Source organism: Falco rusticolus, chromosome 1 (assembly GCF_015220075.1).
Source record: "Falco rusticolus isolate bFalRus1 chromosome 1, bFalRus1.pri, whole genome shotgun sequence".
Taxonomy (NCBI): Eukaryota; Metazoa; Chordata; class Aves; order Falconiformes; family Falconidae; genus Falco; species Falco rusticolus.
In genome coordinates this window covers 14,311,866-14,330,753 of record NC_051187.1, presented here as the reverse complement: position 1 = coordinate 14,330,753, position 18,888 = coordinate 14,311,866, and the positions used below count along the sequence as shown (strand labels likewise).

The window sequence follows — 18,888 nt, the reverse complement described above, 5'->3', positions numbered from 1 at the left end:
GTAGGTGGATGCCACAGGAATTTGGATGTCGAGGGGTTTATGAAAGACACTTAAATACCTATGATTTAGTTAAAGATCTGCATGTTATTATAATTCTAGTAGAATTCCTTGCACACAGGAAAAGATCTCATCCCTAGCTACTGTGGGCTGAGACAAAAATCAATATATGGTACCTATTTTACAACAGTACCTTGGAAAACTTCAGCCTACAGCTACAGCACCATGTTGGAGTTTTTTGGAAATTGCAGATAAAGCATCATTCGCTGGGTGCTTGAGTTCTTAAATATCAAAGGGACGTACATTATGCATGAATGCTTTATTACTGATCAAAATACTTTCTAGGTTCAAGAATACTGTTTGCTGATAGGTCTCAGTTTATCGGTGAATGGTGACAGCAGACCGCATGTTATCTTTTGAGTACACATCCCTCTGTGTACCGAATGCATACACACATACATATACATGTGTGTGCAAGCACACATATAGAGTGTAGATATGTACATGTCTGCATCTTTTCCACACTGGCATGGAATAAGACCTCCTGATTATTACTTTCTCACTGAGCTAAGTAGAAAGTATTGGATTAATGGAACAAATACCATATCGCCATGGTGTGCTTTCTGTGACAAGCTGTCAGTGGAACACTTTCCAAGTCAGCACTCTGCCTCACAACACGCCTTCCCGGCCCAGCTGCCTCCCGTGGGCTCTTCTGCATCCCTCACCACAGGCGACTGTGTTCACCAACAAAATCACTGCCTAGATTCACACCTACTTGTGCTAGAAAATTGGTCTCAAAAAAGTGGAATATCTAGTGAAAGAGCTGCCGTCAACCAAATTTGAACAAGTCAGCACTGACTCTCCAGCCTCAGGCTGCAGCTCTGTTCTGTGGCATTGCCTTTCACTTCCAAAGCTGAATTATCCATCAACTGTAAAACACCTCCCATGTACAATATGCAGTGAGTATCATGTATATTTTTAACTTGTGTATTTTCAACTTGATTTGACTAGTTTATGGACTATAGAGTTTTTTCTCCATCTTTCTGCTATCTCTGCATGAAGACTTTTTTTCTGCTGTATTTATCACAATGCATCATTATTTAACAGTTTTAACATGGTATCAGCACCAAAGATAACTTTGCAATCTAATTACATCTTGTAGCAAGCGCACTTGTAGCAAGCAGTAGTAAACTTGACAGAAAGCCCTCTCAGCTTGCAATGTTTCCACTACAGCATGTGGAGAAACTGTGGTGCTTGTACCTCATTTCTAGTTTGTTGGCAGACCTTATGTTGTGCTTCAAGTAATATTCAAAGCAGCACTGTTTCAGGAAATTGTTGCTCATGAGGGGGGATGTGCGTGGAGTCAGCACAGATCAATCCTCCAGCAGGTAAAACTTCGTAAGCTGGAAGAAGTGCTTATTGTTTCTGAAAGCCCAGACAGCAAGGCCAGATCTCTTGGTAGGGAAGCTGGCATGACACACCGGAGCTTCAGTGGTCAGGGCAGGCTGAAGGTCCCTTCACTTATGTCTCATTGGCCACCTCATTACTGAAAATTCCTAGATTATAAGCTGCATTTTGATGGGAAGGGGGTGGAAAAGTTTCTAGAAATATTTGAAAGTGAAATTATTCTCCAAATCAAACTATCGGAGGTGACTTGGGAAGAGATGAGGAAGAAACCCTTTTACTGTATTTAAATACAAACCCTCAGCAAGTTCTGCAGCAGCAGAACTGACTGACATGGTGTGTTTCACATGGAGCTTGATGCAGAATATCCATGAGCAAATCATGGGCACTAACTCATAGCCAGCTTTGCATGCCTGAGCTAGACATTCCTGCCTTGGAACAATGAAGAAAAGCAACCTGAGTTTTCCACTTGCCTTGCAGGAAGGGCAGGGGTGAGAAAACTGGAGAGCAATAGAACTGGTGTGAGCTGTGGCAGCTGGTGGAGCTCTGTGGCATGCTGCTGTGTGCGGCTTGAGTTGTGCCAGGGCTGTCTCCTGGTCCTGCCCGTGCAGGACGGCTATGCACTGCTGGGACGGTGGCTGTGGTTCTTCCAGGGCCTGTGATAAAAGCTTCGTCTGCGGGTTTATCGGAAGAGCGCGGGGCGAATGTCTGCCCAGGGCCAGAATTGGAGGGTGTTTCTGCCACTCCATCTGCAGCCAAATGCTCTGGGAAGGCCAGGTTGTTGGACTCTAGATGGGTCTCATTTGAGCATTGCATTGTAACTGCCAGAAAGGTCAATGATCAGGTTATATTCCATAGACCCTTTCTCATAGAAAAGTACACATTTAAGTTGGTTAAGGAAATTAATATTATACTAACCCTTCATTGAAAATTTCCTCTCTTTTTGGTGAAAGAACATCCTAGGAAAGGTGACAGAATTACAAAATCACCTCTTCTTCTTTCCTTTGCATGAATTCCTAAATTACACTGTTAAGTTAGTGAGACAATTCTGCATGATGTTTTCTTAAGAGCCAGAAAAACTAAAAATGGACCTGAGCCAAAATTCATCAGCATCAACCTGTATCTTGATCTGAGTGGATTTGGGCTTAAGACAGTAAGAGTACCAGGACGTATCTTCTAAACTTTTCTTTTAGCATGTCTGATTTCCACACAAATGTGGATCCACATTTTCATTTTTCTCTCTTTTTGCATGGTTTGGAAACTGGGATAATGTGGAATTCCTCTGTCGACTCCATTCAAGGTATGAGGGGAGAGCTCAGACAGCCCACCTTTGTAGTCTTTTTTTAACCCCTTTCCCAAAACTCAAGCAATGGCTCTGGCCACATATGAAAGTATGGCTGTGAGAAGCACTTGCTGTTGGCCATCTCAGGACCAACAGAGGCAGATACTCAGGGTTACTCAGGATGCTTTTAGCTATTTGAATAAAGGAACCGCAAATATTTGATAGGATCCTGACATTAATTTTGGGGCTTCCCAAGAGTTTTTCTTCCTACACACATTCACACAGTATGACGTCGGCCTTGACTTTCCAAACAGCCTCAAGAAAATAGCACTGTGTATCCAAAAGAACGGCTGCAAGACACAATCCTCCAGCTAGATCCTAACCCACTACGTTTGTCCTCAAAGAAAGCTGCCAAAAGAAAGCAGAAAAGTGGAAGAGGGATGGATTTTTCTAAAAATAGTGTTCATGAGTCCAGTTCCCTTCAGTTTACAATAGAAAACACAGTCTTGCTTCCATGCCAAGAACTCTGAATTTGCAAAATCCTGCTGGTCTTTAGACAAATCAGCTATTGATGAGCTGCAGCTGTCAATGCAGCATTGACCTAAGTTTCTGCACTGAGTAACCTATTAAGTGACAGTCCTCAACAGAGCAACTCTTCATCTGCAAGTCTAGGGCTGTTCTTCAGTGTCTTCAGCTTTTACCAGCTTTCACAGCACCACTGAAAGTATTCAGTCTTCTCTTAAAAATGCTGTAACTATTCCTTTAGCTAGGGGAGTAGAATTTTCAAGAACTTTACAATTTTTCTTCTATTTCTCTTTACAAATATATTAATGCAGCTGCCTAGTGTGACATCTTCTGTCACACTCTACGAGATCATTTTGGAAGCATGGCACTGACCTGCTTTTCATTATAGCAATTTTTTAGTGGTATTTATACATCTGGTATTATATATGTAACAAATGAAAAATAAGGATTAAAAGAAAACCAGCACTTCAAATTGGAAACACCTCAGGTCTGGTGTTTAGTCCTGTCAGCGCACTTTGAGATGCAACGTACCAAGTTCACAGCCTGTGCTTTGGGATGTCTCAAGGCTGTGTATAACCTCATAGCATTATAAAGACACCAAGGGAAAGGCGTATTTCCAGCATGGCCTGAAATGATTAGCACACACAGACAACTCCCTTCTCTGCATCCTTCCCAAAAGAGCTCCCCACAGACACATCAGTGGTGCAGGTGTTCCCCTACCTGTTAACCACATTGTTTTTATGAGATATTGACAGAGCTCTAGAAAGATACTTTATCCTTTACCAGGCACAGTGGCTGTTCCCAGTGTCTAGAGCATGTTCAACCAGGGACCTTGCATCCTCTTGAAAATGGCCAGCTGCCTGCTGAGAGACGTACTCAGAGCTAGGCACTACATGGCTGCCAGAGCTTGTTTCAGATGATACCACTAATTCAGAGGATAACACTAAAGTTCCCTCAAGGATTGCTGCCTCTGCCACCCCACTCTCCTGGGCAATGACAAGATCCCACAGGAGCAGGCTCTGAGCAGCGTGGCCTGCAGGAAAGCTTCAGAAAAGCAAAACAGCTTTTCTGTGGATGCTGGTAGGACCATGCCTTGTTTGAGCATTGCAGCTTTGTGGAAAGCCTTTGGGAAAGCATCTCTTACAGCTGGCACCCAGCACCATGCGCTCCAAAGCCTGACAGCACCTGAATAAACAAATAACCCACCTGCAACAGTTTTCGGGAGCATTCCCCAGCACGGGGACAGCGCTCTGAAATCTTGGCTACCAGCCAGCAAATCCACTGGTGATAAAGTCACAGCAGATTTAGAGGGATCTTTCTTTTAAGATGTTGGCTTTCCCAGAGATAGCAAGAAGAATCACAGCGTTATCCATTTTAGGAAACTGATTGGAACAGATTCCTATATTGAGATACTGGGATGTCAGGTAAGATGCATTTTTCAGCTCTACATTCAATCCTGCTGGCATATATAGAGATCTTACAGAAAAAAAACCCCCTCAAACTATTTTTTCTAATGACGTTTCCAGTCAAAAAATTTCAGGCACAAACAGCTAAAAATGCCATTCAAACAACTGAATGGTTATGAGTTCCCAATAGCTAAAAATTTACCTGTGACTAGTAAAGTGAAAAAAATCCTTATTTCATAAAATAAAATCACTCAGTGTTTTTCTGAGCCACATAAAATTCTTGCCCTCAATAACCAGATAATTATCTATTTCATAAAAACATTGCCACCAGATGCACCACCATTTTAGTGGTGCAAGTGATCCTTTCCCTGCTGAAGGCACAGTACCCAGCTGATCTTCTGTACTACTGCTCACCATCTCCACAGCTGAGCCTCACCACTACTTATTATTTTCCTTTTTTTCCTCGTTGCAGCGTTAACCCTTTCATTGTTCTCTTCACCTAGAGGTCTTCTCTGCTGTTTAACTGTTCTCATTGCCCATCTCGAAGTCCTTTCAATTATCATTTTATGATTTCACTAACTCAACTCTCAACTAATATGGTCCTAAAACCCCTTTGGCTTGAGAACTGATAAATAGGAACAGAAGACTCTACTTTTCTTCCATTTTCCTTTATTTTTTTTAAGTGAAACATGTATGAAACAGATAAATGATACATTTTCTATTACCAGATAGTAGTTCATATCTTCCTCACTCTTTCCTTTTTAATATCATCATCAAAAGTGATGCATTTCAATTCTTTTAGGCATACTTTGATGATATTGCAATATGCCATTTATGGAAAAAACAAATGACTTTTTTTTATGTCAGCAGCATTCTCTGCTATTTCCCCAGTAAAAAGCAACGTTTAATTTTTGAGTTGCACATTTGCAGCAGTTGCTGTGGGCGGAGAGTCTGCTTATTTATTTGGTTGGTTTTTACTACAACGTACTGTCATGGTAACTGTACTGAGGGCGAATGCATCTGGAGGTAATTGATATATGTCATATTGACTGCAGTAAAATTGGCTTGTATCATTTAAACTTTTTCAACCACTGGGCAAGGGAAAAGTTAGCCTTTTGAGACCCAGAAGCAGCTTTTCCTTAGTAAGTAAATAAATAAACAAACTAGGCAGAGCAACAGGAGCAATGCCAAATGTTTCTTGATGTTTGGATGCAGAGCTTGCTGCATATTTAAATTAGGTTTGCTATCTTGGGTAGTAACTCCAGTTCTGCTGATGCATGGCAGGTTTTCCATCCTGCTAATGTGGGAGGCAGCACATCGCACCCTGCATAGCCATTGCTTGGGCAGACGGTGGCCAGATCCACCTCCCCTGGCACCAGGAGGCATTGCCGTGCGCTGCCCAGAAAAGTGGCAGAGCCTCTTGTCTGGGGATGACACCACTTCCAGCTGTTCCCCACTACCTCACAGCAAACATGAAGGAACTTTTCTGAAATTTGCTGAAAGATGCATGCAGTAGCACTAAAAGGGACTAAACTGGGCCGGTGATGCACTTTCAAGTATAATGTGCCCGACCATGGCTACACGGCTTCGATGCTCCTTCTCCAGCGAAGCTGCCACTCTCGGCACTGTGGATTGGCAATGCCTGAAGGGTCCCAGCCACCGCAGCACCTTCCAATGCAAATGACTGGGGAGCACTTGAGAGCTTTGCTCACTTTGTGAGCAAATCAAAACAGCTACGAAACCCGGAATTACAGTTGGATAAAGATGACTGCAAGTCTTACAAATTTATCTAGCCTCATCTTGCTACTAGGCGGGAAAGAAAAAAAAAAATCTTAAACCTTTTGAAAACCTATGTGATTGCTGCCACTATCATCGCACCTACGAGGGTTTGCGGCAGCATTTTATTAAGAGCCATACCTTTGCATTATAGATGACAGCTCAAACAGTGTGCTGTCTGCTCAGGTGCCAAAGCATGCAGCTGCCTCCTCCGTTGGCCAAGCCTTCCTCAAAATACTGTATGCTGTAAGGAGCACAGTAATTTCCCAGTTAGAATCTCAAATGGCTAATACATGCACACATCTTTCTTTTCAATTAGACAGCCTCTTTTGGGAATAGCTCAAGTTTTCAGTAGCCCCACGTTAGGAACAACTAGTGTATCAAATCATACCTATGCTGACAGACAGTATTTCTTCAGATAAATTAGCACAGTAACAATCAGCAGTATCTAATTATGGCTAATTTCCTGTTCATCTGCCTAGGTACTTCTGACCCTTTACTGTAATTCTTGAGCACTCACAACGTTGATCAGAGATTTTCAGTAATTTAACTTTAAGGGTCAGCTCTTTAGCTACTGTAAATCAATGCATTTTCTTTGGCTTTAGAGCTGATCAGAAGCGGGGGGTGGGTGTCAACTTCCACAGTAGAGAAAGTGGTCTTAATTTACTACAACATGCTATGGCCTTGAAGCCCTTTGCACCTGCTCACTCTCCCGAGTTCTTGGAGAAAGCGTAGCAATAAACACATAGAATATTTCTGGATATTACTCAGCCCTATACAATTGAGACCATGACACATGAACTTTAACAAAAAAACATTCTAAAAGCCACCTAAATCAGGTCCTCCAGACCACCCATCTTGTAAGATTAGAAAACGGGGACTCCTGCCTTGAGCCAACCCCATTTAGCAACGGAGGCTGAAAGGTCACACAAAAGGAATTCAGGCTCCATTGACAAAAGATGCAGCTGAGCTTTAATATATTTTTGGTCTGCAAGTTTTTGAGCTTTGTTTTTGATTTCTGCTTAAGATAGAAAGAAGTTCCACAACTAAATGACAAAGGGAATGGATGGAGACTTAATTGGCAACATCTATTTAAGAAAGAGGCATAAGTGAACATCCACAATACTTTAAATCAGATACCAAAACAAGAAGTACAGTGAAGGGACGTTTCTGTGCCAGGACTGTGGATTTCAGCAGTGTGCCCCAATTACAAGTTAAGCAAAAGCCATAATATTTTCTTTTCTGGAAAACACTGCATCTTTTCTCAACACTTGCCTGGCTCCACAGAGAAGTGATTGACTGGGAAAACAGGAACTTATGGGGAGATGCCAGCTTTTATTTGCTGCGGGAGGTTAAAGGTTCCCTAGAGCACAAAGGAGCTTTTCTTGCCCAGACAACCCCATCATGGTATACACCAGCACAACTAAAGCCTGCAAAGCTCAGAAGCAGTCAAGAGATATCTGGTGAAACCTGAAATTATTTTTTTCCAAACATTCACTAGTTTTTATCCATGGCATCCACACCTCAATATTTGGCAACAGAAATCTACTAAAAAAATAGCAGGATCTCTAGTTTCTTTTAAAGCAACATGCACAGCAACTCACAAAGCTCTGTAAGTACACAATCGTCAAATATCCTTCCAGCATAAAGCCTGGCTTTATTGCGCTGCAAAGAGATTAATAATCTTATCTATTGTGAGTTGATGCAATCTTTTTTTTCCCACACACACCCACACTGCTGTTTCCTTCTGATCTGCATTTGTAGCTTAGCTACTGTCTAGTTGAAAGGAAGGAATCTGATAATACCTTCCTAAAAAGATGCCTATACTGTGGCTGTCTGTTCCAGGCAGTGACAAAGAATGGAGATGTCAGCTATTGACAAAAGAAAACAAAGAACTTTTTTCCCAAACATCCCAAGAGAAATAACCTCATCATAAAGGTATTTCTTTTTCACTCCAAGTTAAAAGAGAGAAGGGAAAAAAAAAAAAAAAAAAAGTAAGGCTGAAGATCTGAAACTAGCTTCTTGCTTAATCGATCATTCTCATTGGATTCTAGTTTTTGAAGTGCGTAATTATAAACAACAGATGGAGAAAAGCTGAGCTAAAAAGAAGGAGGGGGGTGGGAAATAGTCACCCTGATGATGGGTATTTTCTATTTGGATGTGAACCAACCTTGCCCCTTGGTATTTCAGGTTTCAGCATCGTCTGTCAAGCAGCTCAGCAGAGCACAACAATGGCATCACCCTGGGTGCGTGTGGGGCCCCTCGGCCAGGCAGGCGCCTGAGGCCGGCAGCAGTGCCGCGCCAGGCTGCTCTGTCTGCCACGGCCATCCGGCAAGAAGGCTTTTCAGCAGGAGAAGGCACCGAAGTGATGGGCTGAACTTATGGGAGGAACCAGTGTCCAGCCAGACGGAGATTCAGGGGCCTGTCAGGAGGCGTGAAGGGCCCAGTTTCAAAAAGGGCATGGCCAAAGCTTTCTTCAGGCTACAGAAGTTTCTCCGTCGGACCCAGTTTTTGCTCTTCTTCCTCACAGCAGCTTACCTGATGGCTGGCAGCCTCCTGCTGCTACAGAGGACCCATTTGGTTATCCAGCAAGGTTCGCGTGGGACCTCCACTAACCAGGCCCTGCCAGTGCTGGATGGGATGGCTGGGGTAGGGATTGTAGACCCCAGGATGCTGCAAAACCCCCGCCCCGGTCCCAGGCTGCTGGTGGGCATGGACGCTTTGCAGGAGCCAGCCCTGGACCAGCAGCACAGCCCACGGTGGCTCGTGACCCGCAACTCGGAGCTCAGGCAGTTGAGAAGAAGGTGGTTTCACAGGTTCATCAGCGATCAGGAGCCCATGCAAACAGCAGGATTTAAAGCAATGAAGCACACTGCTGAACACAAAGGTAAGGGAAGTACCCCTGCCCTGTCTTCTGGCATGTGTATAAACTGCACGTCCCCCTAGGACTGTCCCAGGTAGAGATGGGCGAGCACCACAATGCCCCTGCAGCAATGCCTTCCTCCTGGCTCATCACCACTTTCAAACCAGTTCTTAAGCATATCCACAGGCCAAAGTATGGTCCTGGTGTCCCTGGTCATGCTGGCTGTAACTTCCTCCAAAAAGTATTTTTATTGATTGAGCAGAAGCCCAGTGAAATATGCTTCCCTAATTTACATTATTTTCTCTTCAAGCATGCAGAAATGAACACTGTTTAACTGATTTTCTTTCTCAGAATGGGAATCACTTTAAAAGTGGATTTCATTAAATTAACTACCCAAAACCACGCAACACCTTAAGTCTAGAAGTGCCTCCTCACTGCTAAAGCTTTCTAGCATATACCAAATTCTGTTATTGCAAACACACTCACTGTTCCTGACCTACCCCCTGTGACCACCTCTGCAAACACATTGTCCTTAGGGGGACAAGATGTGGGCCATACAACCCTTCTGAACTGGAGACATGCTCCCAGTGTTTGGCAGATTTGCTGGAAATTTGCAACAGGCCAAGGGGAACACAAGGGGAATTCACGCCGCTGAACAGGTGTAGTGCATCAGTGGCCAGAGCACTGGGTACAAAACTCTACATTTTCCAACCCAAATGGAAAGCCATTCAGGTTTGACAGAAAAGTGAGTTCACTTCACTGTAAGCCTGATTGTGCTGCCCCAAGCACCGCTGATAAATACATGCATGGACTGCTTTGGTTCGTTCAGTAGGAAAGCTTTTAATAAACTATTATTCAGAGCAGGCAAAGCAGCAAAACAGGAGTCTGTAGATATTCACATTTCCTGCATGGCTTTACACCCTCATGACCCTCCAGAGAGCTGCATCACCCCAGCTAAGTTTGGGACTGCATCCCCTCACTGGACCCACGATGCTCTCCGGAGAGGTGCACAGAGCCGGATGCCCACAGCGCTGAGCTGTTACACAGCTGAGCAGCTCACCACGCAACGGGGAGCTGGAGCCCCAGCTCTGCAGTCACCTCTGACGGCTGAGCATCCCCATGAGGAACCCAACACAGAAAGCATCAGGATTCAAGCTAGCTGACTGACCATGCTCTCAAACCTGCAGCATCAAATCACGAGTTTGCAATCTTTCATCCTTTGCCTTTTAGAACTAGTTGTTCTTGGGGATGTTTCACCGACAATAAAAAAGGAGTGGGATCTGGATGACTAGACACCACATAACTAAACTGCTTCTTAGTTTGTTGAATAAATTTACCCAAACAAAGGGGCACCTTCTGCAAAATCCCCACAAAATGGGTGCCACCTCATAACTCCTACTGACTGACTTGTCAGAAATGGGAATAAGAAGGTGATAGTGATGGTGTATGGGAGATGAGTCACACAACGTGAGCCAGGCAAACTGTAACCACTGGAGTTACCTGAAACATCGATCTGGAGCTTCCATGAGTGCTCCACCGGTGCTTTGTAACATCCCATTTGTAGCAGGTTTTGGTGGCAGAGAGGAGAGGCTGCAAAGTGCAGATGTCTCCCAGAGAACCCTACTGCACTTTGTGATGTGCCCCGAGCACAAAGCCTGGGACCTCAGAGCCTAACAACAGCCCCTGGAACAGCACAGATCATAAGGTTACAACTGCTCCATCCCATGCATCAGTGACCAAACCTGGTGCAGGGCAGCAGAAAACTTTGGGGAGGGGCTCTGTCCCCATCCCTGTCCCCACTGGGAAGGGCAGGACGCAGACACCATCGGCTCTCTGCGGGAGGAAGATGCGCCTTCACCTTCAGCAAATATACATCTTTTGCTGACTTAGTCACCATCCACTTTAAATAAGCTCTTCATGGATAGTTGCAGAAAAGAGTAACATGAACCCTGCAGGCTACCACTTCTGTATGTGTACCTCATTAAAAAAGTATTTAATATTTACAAAATATTACTTTTTCACACTTTTGCAAGCAGCAGGCACCCTGGTCTCTGCTGTGCAGTAGCAGCTGATGATTTAACAAGGAGGGGTCCAGGCAGGGTGCTACCTAGGCAAGCCTGCTGTTCCATGTTGGGAGATTTGAGGGGGCCAGGGAGGACAAGCAAGTGATAAAATAATACCGGGTACATTACGTTCCCTTGCTCTGGATACCCTGTGATTTTGTACTTCCATGCTGCACATGCTCTGGTAGCACAGATAGTTTCAGTGGGTTCAACGAAGAAAACCTGGCTGGCTGAGCTCGGTGAGCGCCCACAAGCCCTCTGGCTTTGCCTCTTCCCCAGTCCTGACCGTGTAAAGACAGCACGGCAGATTCTCTGTCCGCGGACTGTAGCTGCTGGGGCTGCTCTAGTCCCTGCTGTGTTTGGTGACTTTCTTTTCCCCCCAATGAACAAAAGAATAGAGAAAGAGTAGAGAAACTTGATGAGTCTTTATAAGCTACTCTAATATCAGCCAGAGTTTGAACCTGTTCTTTAAAAACTTCAGTTAAAACCAAAAAGATTAGTTTTGAAATTTATTGATAAAGTTAGTTGAGACTAGTGCCTTGTTCAGGTTCTGACTGGTGACTGAGAGGAGCCAGAAGGACTATTTACTGCTGCATCTCACTGAATTATGCTGACTGAAATATGCACCATTTCAATATCTGACTGAGCATGAAGTGACATTATTAATAACAGTACTGTTAACAAGCACTGGACTGGAATGTTTTTGGAAATTATCAATTAAAAATTTCACTACCTATGTAGAGCATGTCTTCTTCCTGCCTCCTCCCCCCCCCCCCCCCATAGTAAACTTACAGGCTAGTCATCTCATTATGGATCCCTTCCAAGATATAATGAATTCCTCTGTTGCTGTAATGCTTGTTAAAGTTTCAGCATTGCCCTGTGGTTCCCGCTCAGTAAAGCGTACATTACCTTATCACAGAGGCTGTGTTTGTGCCCTCCTCACCAGTGCCATCCTAATAATGCCCGACATGCCTCCTGACACAGCACGGCTGCTCTGCCCCTGCTCAGGCACGGGGATTGTGAGCCAGCCGTCACCAGGCTTCCCAGGGCAGACCCTTAACCTGAGGCAAAAATGATGGCATCTGCTCCAGCATACTGTGAACACCTCCCACTCCCACCCCTGCCCCACCTTGCCTTGCTCTGTGTCCACACAGGATCACGCAGCCTTGGGTAAGAGAATTCAAGTTGTCCTTTTTTTTTTTTTTTTTTTTTTTTTTTTTTTTTTTTTTCTTAGCTCCACTTCAAGCTATCTTGCCTGCTTACATGGCAAGTGGCTCAGGGTAGGGACCACACCTTGTCCTGCCAGGAAGACCGGCAAATACTTCTAGTGCTACAGATAAAACCAGGAATTTGTTATGTAAAAAATGAAAAATTTCTGTTATGAAGGCTTTCAGCAGATGGGGTGTTTCATATCATTTCCCCTGGCCTGGTTATGCCATTGCACAGGATGCAGAGGTGGCAGGGACTGGCTTGCTGACATGACTTTCCACTCTAAGATCACAAAGTCTCTCCATGACTCATTCACAGGAGGATGTGAATGAGATATTACTGCTGCCGGCTGGCAGCAGTGGCGGGGGAGGCAGGGAGGAGCGGGGATACTGCCCGTGTCAGCTGGCCTGCCCGCACCCCCCAGCTTGGGCTCTTTGGCCCCACACACTGAGTCTTCTGCTGCTGCTGGTTTGAACCGAAGTACCCAAATCAAAAGTCTCCAGTAAAATGCAGAACATCCTTATTGCAGGTGTGTGGCTCCCATCTCGTTAACAGCATGCTGTGGGTGTATATTCACAGCCTGTGAATTTTCTAATTGCATGTTTGCAAATTACCAGTGTGCAGGTCTTTGGATCTACTGTTGTGTTTGTAATATTTAAATGTTTGATTTATTATTCCTATCTGCAGAATCTCTGTTAGTGGCCTGAACTTTCTTTTTCTTTGGATTATTTTACTGTTAGTATAATGCCTTTCAGTTTCATTTTTTATTATATATTCTCTTCCTGTCCACAGCTCACGTTATTTAATTTCCCTGTGTTATCATCTCAATACTGCTACTTCTAAAATCAAATTTCCTTTTTTCCTTCATATTTTAATGATAAAATGTACTTATATACACACAATTACTTTATAATAGTGGGACTACACATCATCCTTCTAATCGTATATTAAAAAATGGGCTGGATTTTTGCAGTATTCTGTTCGTGACAACAAAAAGGAGGGTTAACATAGGATGCATTCTAAGAGAAATATTTATCTTTCATATGCTAAATAAAGGAAGACATATTTTAAGAGACTCATTTGCACTGCAGAGAAAGAGATCGTTCAATCCGATAGCTAGACAGGGCTGCCTAGTTAAGACTGAAGTTATCTTTCCATTATAGCTTTAATATAACTCTATGTACCCAAAGAAAATTGATTTTCTTAATATTTCTTTTGCACCATCTTATTATCAACTAGAGATTTTCAAGAAAACAAGCTGTCTCAAAGTTCATACATTTTTTGAAGACTACCTTCTCCTTTACTTTAGCAACGCGCCACGCTTTGTCACCGAAGGGCAGGAGCGGAGCAGGCAGCAGCTGCCTGCAGGAACTGTGGCTCCAGGGCCGTTGCAGACTCTGGATCTGCAAAAGCAAGCCTGCTTAAAGTAACCCAGGCGAGGAAGAAGTCCCTTCTGCTCATTTCCATTGGGCATTCGAGCTCCCCCCTTCAATAACACCTACCATGGTTCAGTACCAGTGGACAGGTCTGCAGAGCAGGCAGGACTCCAGACAGCTTGTGCCGCTTTTGCCACTGGATTGCCGCTGAATGTTTCCCCCCGCCTCTCCCCCATCTCCATCCCATGTACATTGCCTAACTCTGGTCTTGCATGTACACAGGCACCTACATGGGATGCTTCAGTGATGACTCGAGGGAGAGGACACTGAAGGGAGCTGTGTTTTATGACTTAAGAAAAATGACAGTATCTCACTGTCAGGAAGCTTGTGCTGAGAGGTAAGTGGTATTTTTTCACTGCAAGTTTTCTCTTTTCTGACACTATGTGGAACTGAATTTGAAATGGGAAAAACATGCATATGTTAAACACATAGCATCTGTGAAAACTGTGATTATCTCATACCTTCAGGCGTGGCGTAGCTCTGCTACTTTGCTTAAAGTAGACTATGTCACTGCTGCCTATTCTCTTTTATTATAGCATGGCTACTTACAATATATTTTCTGTTGTACTGGTCAAAAGTTACTGGTTTGTTAGATAGTCTTTGTTATATATTGCCCTGTAACCGAAATCTTTCATAATACTGGAAAAACTATGAACAAACTAACACTCCCAGGAACAGGAGAGAGCAAGATGACCGGGTGCATGGGAAGGAGCGCAGCCATTCCCAGCACAGGCTGGGGAGCTGCCAGTCATCAGGGAACAGACAGGCATAGTTCCTGCCACCGCTCCACCTGCCCTGGTCAGCCAAGGCAGGATGCAGACCAGAGACAATCGTTAGTATCTGGGACACGACTATATAAAAATATTTATGAAAAAGACTTCCCATTGCTCCCAAGCATAAGGGAAAGCATAAGAAACAATGCAATTTAGAGCTATTCCTGTGAAATCTTCTTCCCTTGGTCTGTAGGGCAATGTGGTGCAAGTGGAGCCCGTCACTTTAGGAGTGCCTGAACTGCAGCTTAACCCTATCTTGCTGGCTTTTATATCCCTGTTCCAGCCCAGTCCCCTGCAGCCACACAGAGATGCTCCAGACAAAGCTGTCCCTTGGGCGAAGGAAACAGTACTCTCAGACGGAGAGACCGTCAGGCTGCATGAGATGCTTTTTGGAGACACAGACCCAGCCCTGGCTTGGTGCAGCCAGAAGGCTCAGCTGTGGGCCTGGCCACAGGGACCCTCATGCGCCGTGCACGGGCACGACATGCGGTCGCCTTTGACATGAGAGGCCCAAGGGAGTGCTTCACCCTGCAAAGGGGACCCAAGAGTATGTGCCTCTGTGACGGCAGGCTGCCACCTCCTTGCAAGTGCCGTCTCCTGTGCCACAAGCCCACCCAGACCAGACAGCACTTTCACACAGCATAGGAGGCGCTGGCAGCCTGCGGTGACAGCTCCTGGAGCCGGAGCGGTGGTGGGAAGCAAGCGCTGGCTCGGGCACCTCGGGAGAGGCAGCGAGCCCTGCGCCTGCTGTTCCAGCAACAGCCTTGCCTTGGTCTGAGCATCTAAAAATTGCCTGACTGGATCCAAAATGCTCAACTTTAAGTGCCAGTTGACAGAACCTCTGAAAGGGGCTTTTCTTCTGTCACTCTAAACTGCTCTAAACATTTCTGGTCAAAACCTGGTGGTAGCTTTGGCGGGAGCCAATGTCACTCCCAGCGGCGAGGCTAGCAAATCCGTGGTGCCGGGGGGGTGCAGGCCCAGCTCCCGCGGGATGGCACAGGCACGTCCGTACAGCTGGGGACAGGGCTATCGCTCGGACACCTGTGTCGGGAGACAAAGCCTGCTTCGCCCTCCCGACGAGCACCCTGGGCCCAGGCAGGCTGCGACAGGCCAACCCTGACCACCACTGCTCCCTGCCACTGCCTGTGGGATGCGGTGGCTGCCTGCCTCAAGGAGGCTGCGCTGGTCCCCGCGGCCAGCTGCCTCTCTGCAGCAGGGCAGCAGAAGCGTACACCATAGGCCAGGTCAGGCTCCTGCCCTCATTAGGTATAAACTCAGGATTAGATGGGGTGCCTGTACCAACAGTGCCTGGTTTTGTTCCCCACAGGGCTTACACCTACGCAGGCCTGGCGTACGGAGCAGAGTGCTACTGTGGGAACAAGCTCCCAGTGACCGCCTCGAAGCCCGAGGAGTGCAACAACGAGTGCAAGGGGGAGAAGGGCTCCGTCTGCGGAGGGGTGAACCGGCTCTCTGTCTACAAGGTGGAGGAGCTTCGTGCAGGAGCAAGACGACGTAAGTGGGTGTGCGACCGGAGAGAGGCAGCCGCTCTCCCCAGGAGGAACACTCGCCCCACAGGGTTGATGCCACAGCCGGGCTGAGCACGTGGGCTGTCTCCACTGCTCGTCTCGCTCCATTTGTCACCAGAGTTTGAAACAGCAAAGGACAAAGGTGCCCATGGGGCACTGTGTCCATTTGCTGCTGGTCCGGTCCCTGGTTCCCTCCCCAAAATAGCAGCTCTGCTCACTGCCTCGGAGTGGCGAGATGTGCCTGGCGCGGCTGCCTCTGGGCTGCCACGTGGGAATTTAGCATCACTGGGGAAGAAACAGAACACAGTGCTGAGCAACTGGAACAGCAGCACAGTTTCAGCTGAGAAACTACTCCCTTTCGCATCCACTGCAGAGGGACAAGCCCACAGGTGTTTAAGAAACAACCCTGGAAGTGGGTGCCTTATAACAGAAGGGCAGAAAAACACCCATACCAATGCCACCCTAAGCTCAGAAATCATCCTAAACGAAGTAAGTGCTATGTGACTGCAGCAGAAGAATAAGTAGAGACCAGAGAGAGAGAGAGGCATACCAATCGCCTTCCTAAGTGAGAGAAATGAAACCACAGAGTTTTGCTCGTCCAAGGACTTCTGTTCTAGTGGCAGTTGGGATTTTTGTTTCAGCTTTAGAGGACAACACTTGCTCTACTTGTCATTCAATTAACTACCATGGGAGATACAATAGATAAAGCTTTGGGGCAACACCAAGCACATAAAATATCTAAACAGCTGAGCAGTCTTTCCCTTTGGCAAGCTCACAAGACCTTACGGATGTTATTTGATGAGAAGAAGCACCAAGACCTTAGGTTGTGCCAGTATTGACGGTACTTCATTTCTTCTTAAAGACAAGTCAAGGTTTGTACAATAATCCACCCAGCTACATATAAATTATATATCAAAGGTACATAGACCCAAATTGCTAGTGTCAGGCTGACAGGCACATTGGCAGGTTTCCCAGGACATGCATCACTGTTCAAATCTTCAGCATAAGATATATATGAATATTTCACAGGAAAAGGCGGCACTTATTTTTTTTCTTAAGTGTTAATGAATTAGTAATCAAATTAGTCTAGCCTGGAGCTAGATTTGTATTTTGTTTGCCCTTAGTTATACCTAATATTTGACTGTTTGAAGAACCCCACCGACACAAACTAGCTGAAGGGCCAATACAAGTATTAATCACGATGAACAAGTATATTGGAAAGTAACTCTGAAATTGTAACGGCATCCGTGATTTACTCTATGCAATATAGAGAACAGATCTTGCATAAGGCTTCTACTTAGGCAGAGCAGATCCAGTGGCATCTTCATTTAATCCTTCCCAGACATGGGGGTTTCTAGCTCCTCTCCCCGTCCCTCGCCTCCCCCTTCCCACCCTGGCTCCCCAGGCACCACAAGCTGCGCAGCTCCTGTACTGCGGGACTCGCGTCCCCACATCACTTTGAACACAATGAAGCTCCAAGCCTGCAGCTACTGCAGCCCTGGAATCACTGCAGCACAGAGTGCAGTGTTCCCTGGGGCAGGATTCAGTCATCCTTCCCCAGAGAGCAGGCAGATGCTGTAAAACAGCACACTTCCAGTGTGATCAGCGGGTTCTCTGTGAATGCACCTCCCTCCCAAAGTGCTGGTGTGGGCAGTTCAAGCTTTCTTCCTGACTCACTGAGACAACTCCAAACATGTTCATAAACACTTTGTTTCAGGTATTAAATACTAGTGTGAAATTTAGTAGAAGTCTTTCAAGAGCATCCTGAGAAGCCAAAAACCTTCTGTTCCTTTGTTCTTTGGTGCCACACTTGTAGTGATCTGGTCCCGGGGAGACTCCTGTTTCCCCCTAACTTGCATAGAGTTATTTTATTTCCACATCTCCTCAGTGATTCCAAAGATACAGCACTGTTGCTAGTAACTGGTTATTAGAAACAGTTATTAGAAAACATTTAAGCAGCTTCTCCTTAGATTGCTCTTGGTTCATGCTGGAGAATCTGGGTCCTCCTGCCAGGAAATTCATGCAGAACCAAATTTTTCCTTCAAAACAGCACTGCATCTCTGCTGTCATCCAACACATTTCCCACATCAGCTCCGGTGAGTATTGTTTAAGGTAGCCAGTGGGTATGGACCAGGACTCAGAAGACCCAAACTCATTCCCAAATCCACCTTTCTCCCTTATTGAGCCATGCTAGGCAAAATCTGCCAATAGAGAGTTAGTACAGAGCAATGAAGTAAAGGCGTTTTTCACCTTTGTAAAGCCCACAAAATCCTAAGAATTACAGAAGTGTCATACAACATGCAGACCTTTTTCTTTTCTAACCAGCCACACCGTTATTTTCTTCATTACCATTAGTTCATCTGTGCAAATGCATGGCTTCACCTGGGTTAATGAGTTTCCATGACAGCTTTGTGGTTTTCTTTTGGCTCTGACAGGGGACATTTCTCTCTTAAGCAGGAGGGAAAATTGTATTGCTGCTTGCAACAAGTATTCGGGCCAAATCCTGACTTCAATCACAGTGATGCAAAAAAACCCAACAGTTCTGCCAAGCTCTGTGGCATTTATACAGGAGCAGGTGAGACCAGAGGCTGATGCTAAAGACTTGAAGAAAGCTGTTCTCCCTGAACA

General features: G+C 45.4%; 1 protein-coding gene across 3 annotated transcripts in view; it reads left to right on the top strand.

Moving 5' to 3' along the window:
* The window catches only part of WSCD1 (WSC domain containing 1), a 33,152-nt gene that overhangs the window by 1,218 nt on the left and 13,046 nt on the right, over window positions 1-18,888 (top strand). For all 3 annotated transcript variants that reach the window (XM_037411172.1, XM_037411164.1, XM_037411157.1), the window contains 3 exons: window positions 8,581-9,277; window positions 14,184-14,298; window positions 16,062-16,246. In XM_037411172.1, coding sequence (XP_037267069.1) covers window positions 8,851-9,277; window positions 14,184-14,298; window positions 16,062-16,246 — 727 coding nt within the window. In that variant the 5' untranslated portion in view covers window positions 8,581-8,850. The remainder of the gene's footprint in view (window positions 1-8,580; window positions 9,278-14,183; window positions 14,299-16,061; window positions 16,247-18,888) is intronic.